General features: G+C 40.8%; 2 protein-coding genes across 2 annotated transcripts; one reads left to right on the top strand and one right to left on the bottom strand.

Annotated features, from left to right (window-relative positions):
• Positions 1–1059: 1059 nt before the first annotated feature.
• On the bottom strand, positions 1060–5173 carry LOC138956206 (uncharacterized; the record flags this gene model as incomplete). Its single annotated transcript, XM_070327623.1, has 4 exons — positions 3820–5173; positions 3281–3341; positions 1585–1665; positions 1060–1143 (listed from the first exon to the last, which is right to left on the bottom strand). Coding segments are annotated over exons 1-4 (334 nt in total), but the record flags the coding sequence as incomplete, so codon positions are not given.
• A 3902-nt stretch (positions 5174–9075) lies between these two features.
• Positions 9076–12904, top strand: LOC138956204 (uncharacterized). The gene is made up of 2 exons (XM_070327622.1): positions 9076–9677; positions 10721–12904. Exon 2 carries the CDS (start codon positions 11170–11172, stop codon positions 12199–12201), a length of 1032 nt encoding a protein of 343 aa, XP_070183723.1. The 5' UTR covers positions 9076–9677; positions 10721–11169; the 3' UTR covers positions 12202–12904.
• Positions 12905–15000: the final 2096 nt, after the last annotated feature.

Below are 15000 nucleotides of genomic sequence, written 5' to 3' on the forward strand. Positions count from 1 at the left end.
TGCTTTACACATTTTTCCTACCAAAATACATGTGACCTTGACCCAAGGTCAAGGTCATCCAAGGTCATGCAACACAAAGCTGTTAATTCAAGACATAGGAAGTACAATGGTGCTTATTGGCTCTTTCTACCATGAGATATGGTCACTTTTAGTGGTTCACTACCTTATTTTGGTCACATTTCATAAGGGTCAAAGTGACCTTGACCTTGATCATATGTGACCAAATGTGTCTCATGATGAAAGCATAACATGTGCCCCACATAATTTTTAAGTTTGAAACAGTTATCTTCCATAGTTCAGGGTCAAGGTCACTTCAAAATATGTATACAATCCAACTTTGAAGAGCTCCTGTGACCTTGACCTTGAAGCAAGGTAAACCAAACTGGTATCAAAAGATGGGGCTTACTTTGCCCTATATATCATATATAGGTGAGGTATTCAATCTCAAAAACTTCAGAGAAAATGGGAAAAATGTGAAAAATAGCTGTTTTTTAGACAACATTTATGGCCCCTGCGACCTTGACCTTGAAGCAAGGTCAAGATGCAATGTATGTTTTTTGGGGCCTTGTCATCATACACCATCTTGCTAAATTTGGTACTGATAGACTGAATAGTGTCCAAGAAATATTCAACGTTAAAGTTTTCCGGCCGGCCGGCCGGCCGGACGGCCGGACGGCCGGACGACTTGGGTGAGTACATAGACTCACTTTTGCTTCGCATGTGAGTCAAAAAGTGCAAATGTTTCAGAATCACTCATCAAAGAAAAAATTATTTTGGATTGAGGAAACAGACCAGTACACTGTACCTTCATCATCTGCTTAGAATACTGATGCTCTCATGAGACGTAAGATGGTAAACATGTCTCTGTGCCACTACAACACATGAAGTGAAACAAGAAACAGATAGAGAAATATGTGGCCATGATGGCAACCACTAACAATTCAGTTTTTGTTTCCCAATCCATTAACCACCCAAACTTTGGTTCTGCCTCCCATTACCATGCAGAATTCCCTCCTAGATTGCAAGGTAGCTGCTTGTTTTGTGGGGCATAGGACCTACCTGTCACGTTGGTAGAGTCTTCGGCGCAATCATCCAAAAAGTGGAAGTCGTGGACATCTTCAACTGTATCATCAGAATCATCATCTGAAAACAAAAATCAAGTCAGATATCTAAATTTAAAGCACAATGCTGTGCATTTAACTGAATCTTTCTGTAACTGACATTTTGAGGTGAGACCAGCTGCCTTCCCTAGTTCATAGACAATGCATATCACTAGAAAGAGAATGTTGCTTGCGTGTCTTTGTAAAGGGATGTGCATACAAGTGTTCCCTTCTTTGGCCATACACTAGGTAAAGAGATCAATAACTGAATAAGGCACATGGGTCCAAATTGGGGAAAACAGTAGCACCTTACAGTCCTGAAAGTACTATATATGGTAGATATCCAATTATTCAAGCAAAACAACACACACAGAAACTAGTTTCTTTGAAAAAAATAGACAAGAAATATTGTGTGCTATTGCCATACTGAAATTCCCACTTAAATCGCAGGGTAGCTGCCTGCTTAGTTGTGCATAGGACCTACCTGTCACGTTGAGAGGGACTTTGTTGTCATCATCAGAAACGTCAGAGTATTCAAATTGAGCATCGAGTTCAGAATCAGCATCTGGAAACAGAATCAAGTTAGAAATCTTGATTTAAAGTACAATCCCCCCTCAAAAAATAGTCGTTGCCCACTACCTCAGATACAGTTGGGTTTTTTTCCATGTGGGTCAAGCTAATTCCCCGACATGCATACCGGTACATGCACATAATCAACACCCAGGCTGATATGGTAAGTTGCATTGTTTTCAGAAGTTACTTCTTTTTAGATTTACTACAGTTACCCCAAATAAACCATTTTGCTGAGAGCATCCAGGCTCTACTTTTAGAATGTGATCAAGTTGAGTTATCATTCTTTCAAACAAGCATCTGTCAATGTCTGTGATAGTGAGGTAAACACTTGTTTCCACAACCATCACTAGCATAATACGCAACATACTCTTCATTTTGAAATTGTGTGACATTATGCGGGTTTTGCTCTCAGGACATCTGAAATAACCCCATTTTTAACTTTTCATGAACATAACCCCCCCCCCCCCCCCCTGTGATGCCAACGTTTGCAAAAGGGGGAAGGGGAGGGGGGAGATGGGGTCAACCAAATTAGGGTCATGATGGCAGATTATTAAACCCTTGAAATTTGAAAACTCTAGCTTCAAAGACGCCTGATATGTTTTATGAATCAAAAATAACCCCAGTGTCCTCAAAACTTGACGAGGGCCAATCAATCTTAGGTCAAGGTGGGATATAATCAAACCCTACAAGTGTGGACAGTTTTAAAAGTATAACTTTAAAACCATCTGAGATAACCTCAACGTGTAATTTCTATAACCCCGCTGTGGCCCCAATATTTGACGAGGTTTAACTCATTGTCTCCCAGGTAGGGATATATCCGTACCCACTCATATGGCTCTATATGACCAGGTACGGATATATCCGCTCAGGCTGGTCTCGGCTATAAAAAAAACTTTGTCAACATAGGTGGGGTAGAAAGTGAGGTCATTACTGAAGATCAAACCCTAAAAGTGTGCAAAATCTAGCTTGAAAAACATCCGAGATTTAACCTCATAGTTAAGTTTTTTGTTCACGGCCGGCCGAACAGACACAGGTTATTCAGGCAGGCGAGTCAAAAGTGAACATGCAAACAATTTTGACTTAGCAATTTTGTATGTGTCCAAGGGGAATGATGCTTATTACATCAAAATCTCTTGTCAGAGATATTGTGTCCACAAGATCGTTCTCACAGTAAGAAAATCAACAGATTTTACTACTTCCATGCATCTAACTGTCTTACATTCCCATTGCATAATGCTGTGTAAGAGAGTGATTTTAACATGTGATTAAATCAGACACAAAACTTGAAAAAGAATTGCACCAAAAGTAAAGTGCCCAACTGGGTGGGAAACGGTGTTTGATTTGTTTGACATTTTAACCAATCAAAGCTAGGGCTCTGGGCTGAAGTGCACGAAGGGTTAAATTTGTAGAGATTTATTCCTAATGTCAAGCAATCAGGCTTTTTGTCAATAACACATCTTCAAACCAGTTCAGCACCGTAAGTACATGACCCCTGGAAGCAGCAATCACACAGAAAGCACAAACGCAACAACACTCCCTAGCTGAATAGAAAAAAGTCTTGGTAACCATCGTAACAGTAGACTACCTGACTGAAAATAAATAATCACCTTTATCCGCATGCGGAATAGTCAAATCCTCAGTGGGGGACTGCTCAGCAGGCAACCCAACCTAAAAACCAACAAGGATTATGCGTCAGGTCTCATTTATGTTTCCCTGAGAAAAACAAACATATTTGGTGATTCTACACCAACAGCACTAATCTAAAGGCAAAAAAGATCTAAACCAGTCTCTCGTGCCATATAATTGATGGGTTTGTGTTGTTACTGTTAGCTTTGCAGACTTTTAACCAACTTTTCATCCATTTTTAACTTGTTCTTGAGTTGCTGGGGGCCAAGTCTGCTGAAAGTCTGCTATATAAATGGCCTCAAAAAGTTTCTAAAGACAAATTTAGCAGTAACTTGAAAACTGAGTTGAGAACTGCTCGACTCGCTACAACTTGCCAGTGACTTGGCAGACTTTTCTTATTTGAAAAAAGATAGTCAAACATTCAGGCATTGCTAACAGGGTCATACCTTGTACTTAGGATATAGTTGGCATATATATGCACTAAAATGTATAAGTCAAATGACCATAACTAACCACTAACCATAGAAGCACAGTTTTGATGTCTTACTGATGGTTGTAGACTCTGCTTTGCTGGCTGTGAGTGTGATGCAACAACAGGTTGACCAGCTTGATCTGAAACAACATGCATTGAACAATTAGCATATGGATTATATATATTCTCCACAGCTGTGTACCAGTGGAAACCATGCTAGTATATTTCTTCACAGTCTGCCTCAAACGCCGGTTAACAGAACGATTTAAATCTCTCACGAAAAAAGCAGTTCTAACATTTTGGAACACACAGTTTACATAGACGCCAGACTAAAGCAAACTGTACTTTCGGTGCGCGCTCAACATGCTTTTCAAGTAACGCACCAATTGAGAATGCGAACCAAAAGTGTCACCAGTACCGTTCGCTCCTATTATAACCTGCATATTAAATAAGTTTTAACGGCATTGTCACTCTTCTGCTCCAGACACGGACCAAGAAGACCTCAGTTATGAGTATAGGAAAAGTCAGTTTAGCACTTGCAACTTTCAGAATATCATGTTTACGACCATAATTATTTGCCGGTGTGACGTTTTCATCTTTCGCCGTGTTGATATTTCGCTTCTCGGCCTCGTTGATCTAGTATAAACTCTACACTGAACAAAAAAACACCCTTCGATAGTACTGATGAGCGACCTTGTGTACCTTACATTCATGGGGCCAAATTTGTCCAACCAATTTGTTTTATTTAACTTAGAAATTTGATTCATCCTAAAATGTTTCCTTCTTACTCAAGGGTACACTCAAACTCAGTACACGTTTTCGAAGAATTCGATTTTGGGGTTGAAATCTATTAAATTTTACCACCAATTTTCTTCACATGCAAGAAACTGACATGCTTTTCGTCCTTAAATAATTTCACTTCTTAATTTTACCAGGAAACAACATTTCAGTCTTGAGTATATGTCGAGGGGGAAATATGTACACAGGCGAAAGATGAAATCGTGACACCGGCGGTCACGTGTTTTTGTTTGTTTGATGATTGTTCTTATCTTAGTTTTTTAAGGCTGTTGTCATATGTTGTTTGGTTGTTTTAAGAGCAGATGAACTTGTGACCACTTTCGATTCCATTGAAGTTTAATTGTATGCAAAATAACGATGATCTTATGTCTAGTTTATGTCTTATCCCTGTATGATTGAATAGTGAAATCCAAACGGCGATCGTTAGTAAACGGCCTTGTGACTGGATTATAAAGTTTTAATGAAATGACACTTTAATTTGGGTTCGAAATTTGTTGCAATAACTTGATGGCTAAGCCAATTACGCCATTTCGAATTTTAAAGTACCGCAACCAATGCAGCCGCGGAAGCTTTTTCTCCGATGATAACTTCATGTCAAAATAATTGCCGGGACGCATTATTAAAAAAAATGGACAGGATTTTTATTTTATTTTACTTTTGTACATATTTGTCACATTAATTCAGCTAAGATTGTAATTGACACATTTTAAGCATTGTCGGTCCCTTCTCAAGTTTCTAGCGCGGCGAACAAAACTTTTAATCGCGTATGGCAAAATGTAATGTGTGTGTGTGCGGCTACCAGTAAGTTCGTCACACGGTAGATTCGTCACCTATGACGAAGTTACTGGCAGGGGTGGGCGGGTGTTTATGCTAAAGAGCTTATGCTTTCAGATGTTTGATTTGTGGGAGAGATTCAAGATTCACATTTTTTAGAGAGAGAGAGAGAGAGAGAGAGAGAGAGAGAGAGAGAGAGAGAGAGAGAGAGACACGGACGTACATACACCCACATCCATGACACGCACGCACACACACGACACACACACGTACACACGGCGCACTGACAAACACTCACACACACCATCGCACATACACACACACTCACCAAAACACACACGTACACACGCACAAACACTCACACACACCATCGCACACACACTCACTGACTGACTAACACACACACACACACGACTCCAACCTCACTGTCAAGGAGGCAGAGAAACTCAATGTGAGCAGAGGGAGGGGTGGAAGGAGGTGGGAGAGAGAGAGAGAGAGAGAGAGAGAGAGAGAGAGAGAGAGAGAGAGAGAGAGAGAGAGAGAGAGAGAGAGAGCCGCGCTCGGACTACTGTGGCGAAGTTACCGTGTGGCGAAGTTACCGGGACCGGTGACGAATCTACCGTGTGACGAACTTACTGGTAGCCGTGTGTGCTTGTGCTAAAGTTATGAGGGAAGAAATAGAACTAACAAGTTTCACACTAAACAACAGTAGGCTACCATAAACTAAATCCAAAATCAAAACTCAGAATAAAACACACAAGACTGAAAGTAAGATGCTGGAACGTTTGCCGTTATTGACAAAACAATACGTTACAGTCACAAAAATATGGACCCAAAGGGTTTTTTAAGTTAAGAGACAAAATATTAGTGACAAAAACTTAATTGCTTAATTCACCTACCTGGCGAGCGGCCGAACATTTCATTGAGCTAAGATTTTGTCATAAACTATTTGTTTTTTTCACTTTGAAGACCGTATTTGAGTCAAACGTTCGAACAATTTACCTTTCCTTTTTTTTTAATTCTCAACAGTTTACACATGTTTAATCAATGTCACAGATCCTACCAAATAAAAAGGAAACACGCAAACAAACAAAAATACTTACGGCTTGGTTATCCGGTTGAACTCTTGATGATCTGCCCAGAAGTACTATTGAACTGCAGACAACCTTGTATCGGATGACTTGTCACAATCAAACCACGAAAAAACACTTTCGTCACAAACGGAAATCCATGAATGAATCTTTAGTGCACGTCACAACGCACGCTCTGCACTAATGCTAAGCTCGTTCCAATGAAACAACAATGACAACTGCGAATCTCACGAATCTAGGGGTCCTTAACGTCCTCACAGGAAATTTTCCTTTTAGGGACGTGAGTTGATGATACGCTAAAACTGCTTGTGTGTAGCATGGTTTACTTAAGAAAAAAGAAAACAGAAGAAATGACAGATTTGAGCACCGCCCAGTTCTTTGCGATTGACCAATAAGAAGCCAACCACTGCCAATAAGCCAATTAAGTATAAGCATAACCGTGACGACTTGGCCATGTGGGCGGAGTATCTCCTGTTATCGTTATATTCGGATTCTGTTTATGGCTGTATTGCGCAATGTGGCGGGTAGGTGTTAAAAACGCGCAGCTTCGAAGATCACACGCGTTTACTGAAAAACATTTCGCTCTTGACAAGTATTAAGTGGAAGCTGGTCGCGACAGTGTCGCTTTCATAAGCCGCACGACAGAAGAGCAGACCACCAAGCATTGGGCCACTTAATCATTTACGACTCAGGGAACAGCCGATGTGACATACTCACCGGCATCTCAGATCTGAATAAGTTAAGCACGTGTGGAAAAAATTACACAGAAAATAGGAAATTCAAAGGCGGCGATCCTGTCATTGTCTCTTCTCTGCCGAAGTTTGCACGGATTTTTTTTATTTTTTTTATCGAATTTTGTGTTTCAAAATTTTAATTCAATTCATTTAAATTTTTAGTTCCTCTACGAGCATAAAGAATCACAGTTGCGCCAACATAACAACACAACACAAAACAATCATTGTACATAAATGTCACGTTTTGAAAGAACAAAAACAACAACAACAACAACAACAACAACAACAACAAACAACAAGTCGCGTAAGGCGAAAATACAACATTTAGTCAAGTAGCTGTCGAACTCACAGAATGAAACGGAACGCAATGCAATTTTTCAGCAAGACCGTATACTCGTAGCATCGTCAATCCACCGCTCATGGCACAATAGCGGGGGTTCTACTTGCAACGAAAACACATAAACCTTTCAAACACTTGTTACATTTTATGTTATGCCACAAAAGGCAAGTTAAGAATAAAATAAGGGTTTTTAGAAACACGGCCATCACAAAAATGCGATTGTTTTTGAGAAATAAGGCTTTAAACCTGGCGCCTTCATGCAGACGAAATTGGAACAAATGCTAGTCCGCAGCACAGGAATAAAATACAAAACTTCACGGAAAAAAATATTACGAGTTATTGAAATAAACATAATAATATATTCTGACATGTTATGTTGATATAATTGTTATTTGGAGCTCAAAATGTTTTTAAAAGCGTTTTGAAAATACAGAAGAACGGATGGGCAGAATGAACAAAATGGCGGACATCGCACATGCATTCTTTGTTTTGGCAGCTGAAAAGTCTCTCTGGTGAGTACATTTGACATGTTTGGACAATTACAGTAACTCTGCCGTGTGTTGACAAAACCGAGTAAGTCCACTGAAGCTACTTCCGAGAAAAACGACTTTTAGTGTTTGATAAACTGTCTCAAAAGTGATGAGTATCTAGATCCACCCACTGAGATAATAAGATAAATAGCATTAATTTACGTTTAGATCTAAAACTCGATTTTCATAATAATCTGATGGATGGTTTTGATTTTGTTGGGCATTTTGTGGACTTACTTATTGGTTTTACCACCTTTTTCGCCCAATATTAGATCTAACAAAAAATGGGTAGATCTAAGCAAGCGGACTTACTTGGTTTTACACAAATATTTGGAAGAAGAAGTGTTGTCAAGAGAAATGACAAAACAGTGAAAATGCACAAGAGAGAGAAAGAGAGAGAAAGAGAGAGAGAGAGAGAGAGAGAGAGAGAGAGAGAGGGGAAGAGACTGGGGGGGGGGGGAGGAGGAGAGAAGGCAGGGGGGCGGGAGAGAGAGCGGGATGGAGGGAGAGAGAGAAATAAAGGGAGAGAGATGGAAGGAGGGGTGGAGAGAGGGAACTTTGAACTTTATTTATTTATCAAGGGTAACAGAATAAGCAAAATATACATGCTTTTTTTCGTCCGGCCCTCGCCCATTGAGGGTAACTCGATTAATAACAAGAAGAAATAGAAGTTAAGTTAATTACAATACAATGTATATAATTAACATGTCAAACAGTTAAAAAGACATTCAAAATGCATTATGAATATCAAGCAATGATGTATTATTATCACATAATTATTTACTTGTTTCCAAGAGAAACAGCATATACATTTCTTTGAAGGAAGTTTCACTGAATTGCATTTTAATTAAATCAGGAATGGAGTTCCACAATAAGGCGCCAGAATAAGAAAGACTTGATTTGTAAAGGTCAATTCTAGGGGTTGGGGTAATTAATTTGTTTAGTTTTATTGAATTATTAGGGAGACAGAGAGAGAAGGTGATAGGGAGGGGGGGGGGGAGAGAGAGATATGGAGAGAGAGATAAATGGGGAGGAAGAGAGAGAGATAGGAATGGACTGAGGGAGGGGGAAGAAGGATGGATTTAGGGATACACGGCCTCAAACCCGTGGGTGGTTTTGAAAAAAAACCCACTGGGTGGGTTGTCAGCCACCCAGTTTCTTCAAGTGCCAATAAGTGCCATAGGGTTAGGTTAGGGTTAGGGTTAGTTACCGTTCCGGCTTTTTAAAAATTGTTTCTAATTACCATAAAATAAACACCTCAATTTTAGTCTTCTCAACTGAAGAACAAACCACCCAATTGTGTGTCCGTCTGCCTATGTGTGTGTGTGTGTGTGTGTGTGTGTGTGTGTGTGTGTGTGTGTGTGTTTCAACGGTGGGGAGTACATCGGACATTTTGGGGTATTAAGGTCCCATTAGGGTATTATGAGCCCGTCCTCATATTACACCACCAAGGTACCCCTATCTACCCCAGTGTGTGTTTTTCTTTTTCTTTTGCAGTTTAGCAGTTGCTGCTCACTCTGAAGACCCTGTGTTGTGATCAATACCTTCCAGGGCTTCCTCAGTACATGACTGTGCCCTGCTCCTGTGGTTCAGGCTCTCCATATCACTTAATTCTTGATGTGACACCTTCATTGTGATTGTGAGTTGTAAAAAAACCCACCATTTCATGCTTTTTCTCTGTCTTATCATCCATGAAGTAAAAGTGGCTACTATCTGGAGGCGTGGGGGGGGGGGGGGGGGGGGGGTATAGGAGTAATGTGGTGACAATTATCTTCTTCTTCTTCTTCTGCGTTCGTGGGCTGAAACTCCCACGTACACTCGTGTTTTTTGCACGAGTGGAATTTTACGTGTATGGCCGTTTTTTACCCCGCCGTTTAGGCAGCCATACGCCGTTTTTCGGAGGAAGCATGCTGGGTATTTTCGTGTTTCTATAACCCACCGAACTCTGACATGGATTACAGGATCTTTTTCGTGCGCACTTGGTCTTGTGCTTGCGTGTACACACGGGGGTGTTCGGACACCGAGGAGAGTCTGCACACAAAGTTGACTCTGAGAAATAAATCATCTCCCGCCGAACGTGGGGACCAACTCACGCTGACAGCGGCCAACTGGATACAAATCCAGCGCGCTACCGACTGAGCTACATCCCCGCCCGGTGGTAACAATTATGATGTCAAATATATAATAAAATAAAATAATAATGAATAGCATTTATAAAACGCACATCTTATCAGTTGAAAAACTCAATGCACTAACTCACGGATTCACCAAAAGCAAGAACAATCAAAGCATACACTACCATTTAGACCATTAACACAGAAAATTAACAAAATAAAACGAAATATGACAATTATTATCGCCCCCACCCCCACATACAGCCCCCCCCCACACACACACATACACTCACCATCATCATACAAAAAAAGCCACTCTAAACAAACAAAGATAGGTGATAGAGAACAGCAAAAATGTCCAAGCAGACAGTTTCATTTTTTCAATGATAGAGCGAAACAAGTAGCTCTTTAGCTGAGTTTTAAACCCAGCCAAGGTAGGCTGATCTCTGAGATATAAATATACATATACCATGATATATACCATGTGATCAATGTGTGTGTTTGTGTTTGTGAGTGTGTGTGTGTGTGTGTGGTGTATTAACACATGCTATCTAATTTCTGTCGACAGGACCATCCAATATGCCGAAGAAAAAGAAGCGAGGGAGGGAAGATGAAGAAACCGACTGGGATTGTTTCAATAACGATATTGTCAGTACCGCAGGATTGTATGTTGCATGTCAAACTCGTCCTGGGGGCCTGAAAGATTTTTTCCAGCATGAAAATCAGGCATTTCCTCCATCGCTGTCATGTGAAGGAAAGCTGAGGTCGACAACAAAGTCTGCTCTTCTGGGGGTTTTGGAACCTCTTGTGCCACCCCCACCAACTGAGTTTCCTGAGACAGACACTGTCCTTGTTGGTGGAGCTGCAGTTGTCCACTTCCTGAAGCCCCGCACATGCAAAACCTTCACTTGCTATGCCTCAGAAGTCTTCCTTCCCTACATCAAGCAACTCCTGTAGAAAGCTTCTCGAATAGACATTGTCTGGGACAGGTACGCAAGTGACAGTCTCAAGAGTGGCATGAGAGAAAAAAGAGGAACAGGTCGACGGAAACGGGTAACAGGTGATGGGATCATGCCAGTTGACTGGAACAGCTTTCTCCGTGTCGACCAAAACAAACAGGAACTGTTCAGTTTCTTGGGGCAGAAGGTGATCGAACTTGACACAGACAAACTCGTCATTACAACCCAAGGCCCCATTGTTCTCTCCAACCGCCCACTTGATGCCCAGACAAAACTGTCACCATGCAGTCATGAGGAAGCTGACACCAGATTGATTGTACACCTCTCCGATGCAGCTAATAATCACAGGCGGATCCTGATAAGAACGGTGGATACTGATGTTGTTGTGCTCGCCATTGCTGCTGCTGCCCGTCACCCTGGGCTTGAAGTGTGGATCGCTGTGGGAGTCGGCCAGAATTACCGGTACATCTCTGCACATGACATCGCCAGCATGTTGGGACCAGAAAAAGCCAGCTGTCTGCCACTGTTCCACAGCTTCAGCGGCTGTGATACGGTCTCGTCGTTCAGCAGCATTGGAAAGAAAACAGCATGGGATGTGTGGTACCTGTTTCCTGACATCAGCGAGGCCTTCCAGTCTCTGTCAGAAGCACCCACAGAGATCTCCGCATATGACAGAGCCTTGCTGGAGAGATATGTTGTACTTTTGTATGACAGAACAAGCAACTTTCCGGATGTCAACTCTGCGAGGGGACACCTGTTTGCAAAGGTTGGCAGCCAGATCGACAACATTCCTCCAACTAGCGAAGCCCTTTTGCAGCATGCAAGGAGAGCTGTTTATCAAGGAGGACATATCTGGGGTCAGGCTGAAGTCGCCACGCCTAGTCTTCCAAACCCTGGCGACTGGGGTTGGCAATTTGTCAATGGTGCTTGGCAACCATTCTGGACTGCCCTGGACGAGGCTTCGAAGACATGCCGTGAACTGTGGAAGTGTGGCTGCAAAAAGGGATGCAAGAGCATGCGGTGCCGGTGTCGTAAGGCTGTGTTGAAATGCACAGCACTTTGCAAGTGCACTTGTGTCCCTGCATGCTGAATGGATCTTGACTGGTTTTGGAAATGGACAGCACCTGTGTTATGAACTATAATTATATCAGGTGCATACCTGTTTGACCTTGAACTTTAATGCACAATAATGTGAAGATATATACATAGCAGGCCTGCTGATAATATAATACAGGTAATATGCTTACCAAATCCGGTATTCCCACTTCATGTTGGTGCTGAGAAATTAGCATTCCTAGAATTTCCTGCCGGCACCTCTCGTTTGACCTTGACATTTGACCTTGAATGTACAATGACATAAGTGAATTAACTATGGGTGTGAAAGCATTACCTTATGATACTATCTATCACATTTTATGATCCAAGTACATATGGTTATTGAGAAATTAGCATTTTACAGTCACTTACCAAAACGTGACACTGACTTTCTATTTGACCTTGATCTTTGACCTTGGATATATAACAACATGTGTTATATAGTTCGATGTTACAACACTACTTCATGAGAGTGCGTGTGCAAATTTTGATGTTTGTAGTGCATATGGTTCCTGAGATATTAGCATTTCTAGGGTCAAATGGCGGCCATTTTGAATTGTTCTAAAAATAGATACTGAAAGTAAGAAATTGCGATGGCCGTGTTTCTAAATTTCTTTAGGATCACTTACTCTATCACTCTGCCAAGTTTTATAAATGTAACACAAATTTGAAAGATTTTGACAAATAGAACCCCTACTAATAGGCATTGAAATTGACAAGAAGAGCGGTTTAGTAGTTGCGCTGAGAAGGTTAGCACGCTTTTCTGTACCTCTCTTCGTTTTAACTTCCTGAGCGTGTTTTTAATCCAAACATATCATATCTATATGTTTTTGGAATCAGGAACCGACAAGGAATAAGATGAAAGTGTTTTTAAATTGATTTCGACAATTTCATTTTGATAATAATTTTTATATTTTTAATTTTCAGAGCTTGTTTTTAATCTAAATATAACATATTTATATGTTTTTGGAATCAGAAAATGATGGAGAATAAGATGATCGTAAATTTGAATCGTTTTATAAAAATAATATTTTTTTTACAATTTTCAGATTTTTAATGACCAAAGTCATTAATTATTTTTTAAGCCACCAAGCTGAAATGCAATACCGAAGTCCGGGCTTCGTCGAAGACTACTTGACGAAAATTTCAACCAATTTGGTTGAAAAATGAGAGCGTGACAGTGCCGCCTCAACTTTCACAAAAAACCGGATATGACGTCATCAAAGACATTTATCAAAAGAACGAAAAAAACGTTCGGGGATATCAATCCCAGGAACTCTCATGGAAAATTTCATAAAGATCGGTCCAGTAGTTTGGTCTGAATCGCTCTACACACACGCACGCACGCACGCACACACACACACATACACCACGACCCTCGTTTCGATTCCCCCTCTAAATGTAACAAGTCGCGTAAGGCGAAAATACAATATTTAGTCAAGTAGCTGTCGAACTCACAGAATGAAACTGAACGCAATGCAACGCAGCAAGACCGTAATAACTATACTCGTAGTCCACCGCTCACGGCATAGGCAGTGAAATTGACAAGAAGAGCGGGGTAGTACAAGTAGTTGCGCTAAGAAGGATAGCACGCTTTTCTGTACCTCTCTTTGTTTTAACTTTCTGAGCGTGTTTTTAATCCAAACATATCATATCTATATGTTTTTGGAATCAGGAACCGACAAGGAATAAGATGAAAGTGTTTTTAAATTGATTTGGACAATTTAATTTTGATAATAATTTTTATATATTTAATTTTCAGAGCTTGTTTTTAATCCGAATATAACATATTTATATGTTTTTGGAATCAGCAAATGCTGGAGAATAAGATAAACGTAAATTTGGATCGTTTTATAAATTTTTATTTTTTTTTTACAATTTTCAGATTTTTAATGACCAAAGTCATTAATTAATTTTTAAGCCACCAAGCTGAAATGCAATACCGAAGTCCGGGCTTCGTCAGAGATTACTTGACCAAAATTTCAACCAATTTGGTTGAAAAATGAGAGCGTGACAGTGCCGCCTCAACTTTCACGAAAAGCCGGATATGACGTCATCAAAGACATTTATCAAAAAAATGAAAAAAAGATCTGAGGATATCATACCCAGGAACTCTCATGTCAAATTTCATAAAGATCGGTCAAGTAGTTTAGTCTGACTCGCTCTACACACACACACACAGACAGACAGACAGACAGACAGACAGACACACATACACCACGACCCTCGTCTCGATTCCCCCCTCTACGTTAAAACATTTAGTCAAAACTTGACTAAATGTAAAAAGAGCGAGAGAGAGAGAGAGAGAGAGAGAGAGAGAGAGAGAGAGAGAGAGAGAGAGAGAGAGAGAGAGACAGACAGACAGTCAGACAGACAGACAGAAAGAGAGACAGAGAGAGAGAAGGAAAGAGAGAGAGAGAGACAGAGAGAGAGAGAAAGAGAGAGAAAGAGATAGAGAGACAGACAGACAGACAGACAGACAGACAGACAGACAGAACAGACAGACAGACAGAACAGAACAGATTGCTGACTCGCATAATTTTGATCACTCTCATCCAAATTGATTTTCTCATAAATGTCAAGGTTTCGTTCATTCTCAACATCGGATGGTTCGGATTCTGTTTATGGCTGTATTGCGCAATGTGGCGGGTAGGTGTTGAAAACGCGCAGCTTTGAAGATCACACGCGTTTACTGAAAATCATCTCGCTCTTGACAAGTATTAAGTGGAAGCTGGTCGCGACAGTGTCCTTTCACAAGCCGCGACAAAAGAGCAGACCACCAAGCATTGGGCCA

Source organism: Littorina saxatilis, unplaced genomic scaffold (genome assembly GCF_037325665.1).
Source record: "Littorina saxatilis isolate snail1 unplaced genomic scaffold, US_GU_Lsax_2.0 scaffold_767, whole genome shotgun sequence".
Taxonomy (NCBI): domain Eukaryota; kingdom Metazoa; phylum Mollusca; class Gastropoda; order Littorinimorpha; family Littorinidae; genus Littorina; species Littorina saxatilis.

What these genes read in the sequence shown, in the direction of transcription:
- LOC138956204 (XM_070327622.1), top strand. Translation starts at nt 11,170, where the DNA reads ATGAGAGAAAAAAGAGGAACAGGTCGACGGAAACGGGTAACAGGTGAT.